At 36.5% G+C, this 9,851-nt stretch overlaps 1 protein-coding gene across 1 annotated transcript; it reads right to left on the bottom strand.

Moving 5' to 3' along the window:
- Positions 1–2,204: 2,204 nt before the first annotated feature.
- LOC136846133 (28 kDa heat- and acid-stable phosphoprotein-like) lies at positions 2,205–9,337 on the bottom strand. The gene is made up of 5 exons (XM_067116875.1): positions 9,186–9,337; positions 7,490–7,578; positions 5,220–5,479; positions 4,895–5,046; positions 2,205–4,239 (listed from the first exon to the last, which is right to left on the bottom strand). Exons 1-5 carry the CDS (start codon positions 9,193–9,195, stop codon positions 4,172–4,174), a joined length of 579 nt encoding a protein of 192 aa, XP_066972976.1. The 5' UTR covers positions 9,196–9,337; the 3' UTR covers positions 2,205–4,171.
- Positions 9,338–9,851: the final 514 nt, after the last annotated feature.

Below are 9,851 nucleotides of genomic sequence, written 5' to 3' on the forward strand. Positions count from 1 at the left end.
GTTGAATCCGTCCGTCTGTAAGCATCAACGTACCTATTTTACTGGTGAAGCAATCACTATACAGAAATTGTCGAAGCCTCTTTTAAAATATAATATTTTCACTGGACTTGAACCAGTCTTGGGCAGTTCCGTAAAGTTACGATAGCTAGAGGAGAAAGTGAGATAATGGTTAGAAAAAACGGATGAATTTATAACACGAAAAATATTTTTAAGCAAGAGGAATCAGTGCAAGTAAACTTATGTATGAGATGCAGATAAACAACTGACCTTAATAAAAAAAAAAGTTAGTGCTTCTGAATAAACTATAATAGCTGTTGTTTACGAAGCTGGCGATATTCCAGAAAGGACTCTTGCTCTTAGAGCAGCCTGAAATTTATTCGATGTGAAAATGAGCAGTATGAATACAAATGCTTTCTTTTTAATGGATGTGGAAGTGATAACAATGGTCAAAAGTAAATTAGCGGGCTGAATAGTAGTTACAGGTGATGTCTCCCATTATTTGGAGGCCGTGGTTACGGGCTGCTCTATGAATAAGAGCCCGTGCTGACACAAAGCCAGCTAAATAAATAACAACAAGAACAACGAAGACCGTGAGGTGGCACCTGCATCCAGAATTGCAAGTCCTTACCACTCTCCCAGTCTTATGGCATATGGAGAGGACGCCCTTTTTGTTTTTGTCTGAAGGGGCATTGATGACATTGTTTTGACTGCAGGAACTAGAGTGGGGCTAGAATGCTAGAAAGGTGGAGATATGCATTAGAGGGTAGAGGGATGAAGGCAAGTTGATCAAAGGCTAAACATATGACAAATGGGATGGATGATGATTAACAAGCCATGATTAAGCTGGGAGAAGTGAACATCATAAAAGTAAAGTGTCGGCACTCAGTAACAGATGCTGTGGATGATATGGATAAAGAGCCTAACCAATGAATTCAAGACAGATGGAATAATCGGAGGATGTTACAAGGCATGCTCTGTGACAAGAGTCCCCATCAGGCTGACGGGCACAATACATAAGGTGGTGGTGAGAACTGCTACCCTGTATGGGATAGAGGTAGCAACACCAAAGAAATATGAATAAGATATGGCAAAATGAGGATGTTCATATGGATAAGAAATAAATGTATTAGGGGATCAGCAAAATTCATTGAAGTGTAAAAGAAAGCCAAGTCAACACCAATAGGTTTGGGCACCTGATGGTGAACATCTCTTCTGCAACAGGTTGAAGGAGATCACGGAAATGGAAGCGCTACGGACACGCAGGAGGAAGGCCTAAAAGGAGATGAAGAAACTGCATTTGAGGAAACATGGGGGTTTGATGTGACACAAGATAGAAGCACCTGGAAAGGGTGACCCAAAATAGGGACTGATATATTTCAATAAGCCATTCATTGTTAGAGTAAAATCTGCATCAATAGAATTTCTCCTGATGGTCAATTGATCATCAGTTAAACTGCAAACCTTGATTATCAGTTAATTTAAAAACTTTACAGAAGCACAGTTGTCAAGTTCATCCCATTCTTCCTTTTCATCTCATAGGAATAAGTCTAAGAAGCCCTCTCGTAAGTCTTGTTTGCCTACAGCTTAAAGTGAGCGTCTTCCCTTCAGAAGGCATGATGGAGGAGTTTGCTTACCTGTGGGTGAGACATTACTTTGGCACTGGGTTCTTTAAGTGCATATATGACCCAGACTATTCTTGGGTAACAAATGAAGCTATCAAATTGAATTGTTTTGGTATTTGGAAGGGGATAGTTTTGTGGCGTTATCTTTCTGGCTATGGGTTTCAACATGTTGAATACTGGCAGCCCAGAACAAAGTGAATGTAAGGCCAGCCTGAAAAGTCTTTACCACTGAATGCCTTTTGGCTCTTGTTAGACAGTACAACTGTCAAAGCATTCATTAATGAGGCACCACTGTATAAGCAGAGCAATGGTTTGTAAGCTGAACTACCATTACAGGCTGCCATACACTGTAGCAGGACAAAGATGCAGTGTAGACATCCACTGTTGGAATAATAAACAATCATCACAATATTGAAAGACATTAATGCTTATTATATCACTCCTAGAGGGAGAGCTTTTGTATCTATGTATCTTCACTAGAACAAAATGTTCTTTCCTGCTTCACATAACATTTTCATCTATTCCTTACAAAATAACAGCTCTGGAAAGGTTAATGCTATTTACAGGCTAATGACAAAACAATCTCATAAAACACTTTATTGTAGATATCAGAACATAGTATAACCCCACCCCTGGCAAGAGGTTATGGGGGCTATGACGACATTAGATGGAAAAATACCCACAATGGTCTCAATGACTCCATATCAAGTTCTCCACTTGCAATAATGTTATATAAATGAAATATAAAAAGGAAAATCACCTGTCAGATGGAAGCATCATAAACCATGCAGTCACTACAGACACCTCTCTTAGTGTCTACCAAAAGCTGTCATGCAGCTCTCACTTTTGTGATATGGTAGTATGCTGATACAGATGTACAGTTCGATGAAGCAAATACTCTAATATAACGAAAAAAACAGATCCCATTCTCTTGGATGAAGCAAGGAAGAATGACATCAGGTACCACGAAATAGGGATGCTATGTAAAGGCATTTCACAGAAGCAGATTAGCTAGGATGGTTGGGAGGAAGCCAAACGGTACTAAAAAAAAGGGGGGGGGGGATTTAGTGCAAAGTATGTCAGAGGAGTTCATGTGCAAAAAAAAAAGTAAATAAATAAAGAGCCCTGTGATTATTACCAGAGGAGGCCATATTTCTAAAACTCAATTTGGTTCTGTCTCTTCTTTGATTCCCCCCAAAAATGTGAACTTAAATACATTGTAAACGAACTAGTATTCATAGACTGTTCCATAACCAAGAGAAAGTGTAAATAATTTGGAAGCAAATAGTGAATTTACAACTGATGAATGGCCTTATCTTGTGAGGCTTCATAAAGGTATGGTTCACAGGATCAAGCTATGCAAGTAAAATATAAGGGATTTTTTATGGTCAGGTACAACTCACATTAATGTATTTTTAGGGCAACACAACCCAAGATACGAGTTCTTTGGAAATGCAGTCTCAAACTTAAATGCATTTCTCTTTAATGGGGGAGCTTCACAATTAAAAAATCTATATCCCATGTCTTTTGGTGTTCCATTATCAATCAACTTTAGCAACATGATGCAAGAAACCAATAACTATTTCAGTCAACAACTTACATGATAATTAAACACCAAACATGACAGGAAAGGCAAAAGAACACAGTAAACGTGAAGTACGAGTTACAGTATGGCTTCAGAGTAGCATGCTGGAATTGTAAATTTAGTACAGAATCTTAGGTGCATATGGCAATTCTCAATTTGGTTATCATGAGATGGTTGCAATCTGTCAAACAGGAACTCGCTCCACTAATGACAACTACAGTACAAACTATATGGACACCAGAGCAATACAAAGGCTCCATGTCTTACTTTCATATTTAGATAAAAAAATTCGCAATACAAGGGCTCCACGTCTTACTTTCATATTTAGATAAAAAAATTCTATCATCCGTGACATAACATACGTGAAATCATTTCCTATCCATAATAACCACCTAGAATAATGCTAATACTTTTATAAACTTATTCTTACAGTAGAAAAATAGGCAATTGGTGAAAATCCTCAATGTGAATATTCAAGAACTAATTTTCCATTCTGCTTTTATGAATATGCAAGAACTAATTTTCCATTCTGCTTTTAATAAATTGATAATTAAATTCACCATAATAAACATATCCTGATGACATATAAAAACAACACTTCCGTAAAGATTATGGCATTGTCAAAATAAACACAGACAAAACAGATTTCCAAAACAGTAGCACTGAAAAAGTCCATTCTTTAGCATGACATATCAGGCTTCAAGAAAAAAAAAATGCAAAGAAAATTGCCTATAATCCAACACTGGAGTTTATTTAAAGACAATTGGCTTCATGAAAATTCAAAGCGAAAAACTTATGTAATGAATACTACTGCACTACCTGTAAAATTAAAAATGCTTCGGAAAATTTTCTTTAAGAGTTAAAATTCTGCACAAAGCCAATTGCCTGTAGTGCTATAGCTAAAAGCTGTCATTTAAACATCTAAAGTGATACATCGAGTCATACATCTATGATTTGGAAACGATCAACTCTTTTTCTTGTTTAACGTCTTGGCCATCTTCTCTCTCTTTGCGGCTGCAGCTTCCTCACGAGCTTAAATAAAATGGTACGATGATTACGAAATGTATGAGATAAAAGCCTATATATAAAAGCTGTTGTTCCTGTTAAAGGCATAACCAGTAAATGAACTGAAAATGAATCATCTTGACAGAACAGGAGATTTAAAAAAAGTAAATAAATGTAACCATTTAAAAAATGAGTTCTTATCATATAGAACATGTTTTTTTTTTTTACAAACCCACCACTTACACTATGAAGTTAGCAAAAATGGTTGACTTAGGTGAAAGGATAACCATGCTTTGAGATGTTTGGCCAAGAGGAGAGAATGGAAGATGACAGGTTGATGACAAAAGGGTATAATTCAGAAGTACTGGGAAGCAGGAGGGGAGGACCCAGATATGTGAAGCACACGAGATACTGGAATGGTAGGACCTCAACATCCATGATGTGAAAGATGAAATTACATATATGATAGTGTGTGTGTTAGGAGATCCAACAAACTGCTGAAGAAACTTGTGTTTTAACATGTAGTGCCTATTTCATGAACATTTTCTGCCTACAGGGTTCACCCTTGATTCAGCAGTTAAAGGATGAATGTCAAACCATCCCCATTTAAAATGGCTTAATGAAAAAGTATGTAAAATGTAAGAATTGTAATTTAATATATAAAGTAATTTACAAGACTCACCAATCCTTTCCTCTTCCTTCTTTTTTGCTGCTTCTTCTCTTTGTTGTCTGATGATTGCTAGACGTGCCAAATCGGCCCTTGCTTCCTCTGTTTTTCCTTCAGCATGCATTTTACGATAGTGAGCTGTGGCTCTTTGTTTTTCAATTTCTTCTCTGTTGGGATGCAGTATTTAAAAATTAAAAACCAAAATCCTTTGGATAAGTTTCTTATCTCAACATGCAATAAAACATGAATTTCCAAAATTCTTTTCATTTTAAAACTACAATAAAGTTAAACACTTGTACTGTAAGTGTCAAGAAATAATCAACCCAAACAAATTACTCGCCTTTCCCGACGAGAAAGTTGAGGTTTTCCAGCAGCCGCCCCGCTAGTTGTGCTTAACTGAGTGACTTTCTTAGTCTTGTTTACCACACGGTTTGGATTTTCCGTCTCAATTAAAGCAGCAACTCCTTTGGGCTTCCTTTCCTTCTGATCATCCTCTCCCTCTCCTTCTCCTTCTTCTTCACTCCCTGATTCCTCTGAGCTGGCACTTGACTTCTCTCCTTCTTCTGCCTCCTCTTCGCTGTCTGTCTCGCCCTGGGTTTTCTGCGTGCGAGTGAAAAAGTAATGGAGAAAACTTTGTCAAAATGAGTTACGTTGGAATCAGAGGACTATGAAGTAAGCACAGTAAGAAAAGGTAGTGCATTTAATCTACATTTGCCCAGATGGTATAAAGCTTAAGCAACCTCTCCACCCTAACAACAGCGGCTGCTTGAAATTTGTGAAGGACTGGGGACATATAATTTCCTCATAATTATAGTCACCTCTCCAGATCAATTTAGAACTATACATACAATAACTGCTAATTTTCAAAAAGAAACAAGATTTATAAAGAAATGGACTGGCAATGATGACCATTATTTTAGAACAAGTTACCTGACAATGAAGTTCAATAGAGAAAATAACACTGACAATTGTACTGTAACTTGATATTCCTACAAACTCAAAGGGTAGAACTGAACTGCCCATCACAAACTCCCATACCATATATATTAAAAGACAGCCATGTCTAACAAAAGGCATTTGCTTTATTTCACATCAAAAAGTTAAAAAATGAGGGCACAAGTTTCTTAGTCAACTTTTATAGAACTTATAATTTAAAGCTTCAAATTTTTAGTTATTACACAAAATTTTCCTGGAAATTTTTAAAACTAACTTTTCACTTTTCACATCTCTATCCAAAAAAGCTCATAAATTTTTTTCACTACACCAGAATAATTACTTAAATACTTATACCACAGAAATTATAAATACAGAGGTATTCGAATAACTTTAATGTCTGTTTACATCTTGTACATGGGAAAATAATTTAGCAAATATCCCTTGGAATCAAATTTTAATTGTCAATAGTTAAAATATTAAAGATATACCACTGAGAAATCAAAACAAACATAGAAGAGAACAGAGAAAACTGGAGAATACAACAATTTAATAAAGTACCCAACCACTTTTACAGCAAGATTGAGCCCACCCCTTTCTGTTGCCCAAGTATCAGATATTTTTCGTTACCTAGAACTATGCTAATGGATTTCCTTCAAACTATACCAACCATTCTTTTAATATGTACATGCCGACATACTGTACTCAAAACCATGGATTAGCTATATCAATATGAGTCTGGGTTAATTTGTACTCCCTATTTACCATAAATTTTCTTCCATCCTTTTTTATGTCTTTGTGAATGAATACCATGCGGCTATGCTATGCTAGGCTAGTCTAAGGCTTGGTCTAATAAACTAACAAGAAACAAAACAAATTGCAGCTGCATTTACAATGCATACTTATTTTGTGATGAGTATTTGTGAAAGTACAGGTATCTTATCTGGACAAGTAATATAAATCTGAGCAAACTTTTGCTGTCTTCATTATATGGAGCATGCTTCCAGAAGGATGGATAAGTGCACGAGTTACCAATAACTTAAAAACTTACAGAATTGTGCAGAAATATATATATCAGGGCCAGAAGCCCTGTGATTCTTTAAGGGTGAAAAAATCCCCACAGACCTTATGAACTGAAAATTCTGGGGTGGTCATATGAATGGACAGAGGTAGAGCAGGAGAATCAGGAGCAACGCAATCACTGAGAGAAGAGTTAGCGGAAAACTACGAGCTGAAGAACATAACCTATTATTATTATTATTCAAAAGATAAATCCCTATTCATATGGAACAAGCCTACAGGGGCCATGGAATTGAAGTTCAAGCTTCCAAAGAATATGGTGTTCATTTGAAAGCTACAGAAGGTAACAGGAATAATAATAATACAAAAGATGAGGTAGCAATGCCTTTTGACACTATTGTTAAGAGGCATCCCAATTTGAGAGAAATTGTGATGCCACATAATCCTTCACCAATCTATCATCCTACTAAGAGCAACTTAACTGGGACGATCACACCAAACTTCTTTTCCTTACTGATGACTATTCTCCACTGAAGATGAAAATTTATACTGTAACGTATGCCTTACAAGTTACACTACTAGCCAGCCATTGTTTATTTGCATATTTTCTGTCTACTCTGAAACAGTCCCAAAGTAAAAAAAGAAATCAGCACTTACTCTCCATTGCTTTTCCTTCTCTTCTTTTTTCTTTTGCTCCTCTAATGCCTCGAAGTTTGTGAACTGACGACGTCCACCCTTATGCTTTCCTGAAATAATAAAATAAATCACTGTCTCATTAAGTAACTAAGTACTGTAGTGTACATTACATAAAACAAAAGCTGAACGAAGGTACCATGAAGGATTCTAATTTCTAAAAATATACAGAAGGTTCTTAAGGCCCCATTCCTAAAAGAAATAAAATTTTTGAGGTAATTTGAATTTTTCCTAGGTGTACAAACCAAAGCCTTTTACATAAGAGTATTTCTCAGTGCAAGCTGGAAACTGTCATTAAACAGGAATCACATCTTACAGGCTGAAGCTTTTTCAACTGGATGCTCAATTGCACAGCTAGCCTACATCTGAGCCTATTCCAGCAGCTGCCTTACTACAGAAGGCTCAACAGCAAGGTTAATGATGATATTAACATATTTTATCATACAAATGATATATGTATATATATTTAGTGTCAATGAGGAAAAAAATGAAGCATTAATAAACACTGAATTACAATGAAGTGTACACTGGCATAAAAATCTCCAAATTTTTAAAACCTATAGCAGAATGGTTACACTGAAGCTAAATCATTTTTATAGCCTAACAGTTGCATTAGAAAATAAAACTCAACATTGACCGTTTCAGTTAACTTATGAACAAGTTGAAGCCTCATGCTTCATATATTTTCTGGTGGCTGTTGGAATGCAATGGAATATAAATTTTAGGTCAAAAGCCAAGTGCTGTGACCTATGAGGCCATTCAATGCTGAAATGGAAATTGGGAGAAAAAATATTTTAAAGGTGTAAAAGGAGGAAAATCTCGCAGCTGCACAGGAATGAAAGTGGATGCAGCTAGGGGTTACAGGGACACCCTAAGTGATGCCTACAATGTACCACATGAGGTGAACTGAAGGCACTAACCCCCTACAGGGTCCGGGGGTTGTTACCACTGACATGTGTGACCTACCTAGGGGGCGAGTGTAGGGCAATGGGATCAAGTTCCGAAGACAAAAACAAGCCTAACCTTTCCCAGAATGCCTTGTCCTGACCTAACCAAACCTTACCATCCTAACCTCACTTGATTGGGTGGGGAGGATTTGCCCATCTCTGGACCATACCCGCCCCCAGTAACACTATATATTGGAAACAATGGATTCAGCTTCGTTCGCAGATTGTGGCCCTAGGCTAGTAGCAATTTTTTTTTCTTGTTTTGGTCTATTTAGCCAATTATTCTTAATCATTCGGAATCTTAAAGTAAAAACACGACTGAATGATGTGAAATTACTAACCTGGCGTCGCACCATCTAGACTACGTTATCAACACACGAGAATACACCCACAAACGTGTACGACTAGGCCATATTTCAACACTTTCAGCCTTCTAGCGTTATAGTATACAAGTACAGATTTCACAGTAACATAGCCTACATCATAAAAGAACACCAGGTTGTTGCTCCCGTCACCAGTACAGGTGCAACAACACCCATAATGCTTGGTATGTCACTGATTAACCAGTCTAGGTCAATGGGTGGGCAGAGAGGAAACATGCCTTACACATTCCGTTCTCTCTCTTCTCTCAAACATCAGTAAATTCTAAAGCTCCTAATCTTTCATACACCTTAAGCATAATCTCTTCACATATTTATACAAAAATACTTTACCCTTAGGCATTTTAATACGAATTTAGTTGAAGATTATCTCGAGAGAAATCCAGTCCCAATGTTTCTGTAGAGACAACAGAAAGTGTGAAAATTAGAAAGTTGTTAAGGGGAACTTGAAGGTCCGTGTTTCCATCCATACTGAAAAGAGGAAAAGACTTGTCGCAGTTGAAGTCATGTGGATATGTCAAAATCATTCTCATGATATTCATATAATTATAGTATTGATTCATCCCCACATATTTTTAATATTATGTAATATTCATCACGATGAAATTTTGAGACATATAAGCTGAGCAGGGTTTTAGGAAAACAAAATCTGTATTACCTTCTTGTTACGATTACATCGTTCTATTAGTGAGTCATCTTCTGGGATGTTTTTTATACATTTATTTCACCACACTGGAAACTATTTTACATATATTCACTTAAAATAACCATTCTATATTACTGATATTCCTCCTAAGCTATGAATGAAAATTCGTGAAAAAAAAGGCTAGAAAATGCATGAATGACGTAACCACGTTCAACATTGTTTAAACGACGTAAATTTCATGCACTTCAGCTCCTTCCAATTTTGTATCCAAGATTCCTATAAATCTTAAATAACTCTTTCCTTCTATTACAGATAGTTTTCATTTATTTAGTCACCACTAAACATTCAGTATT

The sequence above is a fragment of the Macrobrachium rosenbergii genome, chromosome 14 (genome assembly GCF_040412425.1).
Source record: "Macrobrachium rosenbergii isolate ZJJX-2024 chromosome 14, ASM4041242v1, whole genome shotgun sequence".
Lineage (NCBI taxonomy): Eukaryota > Metazoa > Arthropoda > Malacostraca > Decapoda > Palaemonidae > Macrobrachium > Macrobrachium rosenbergii.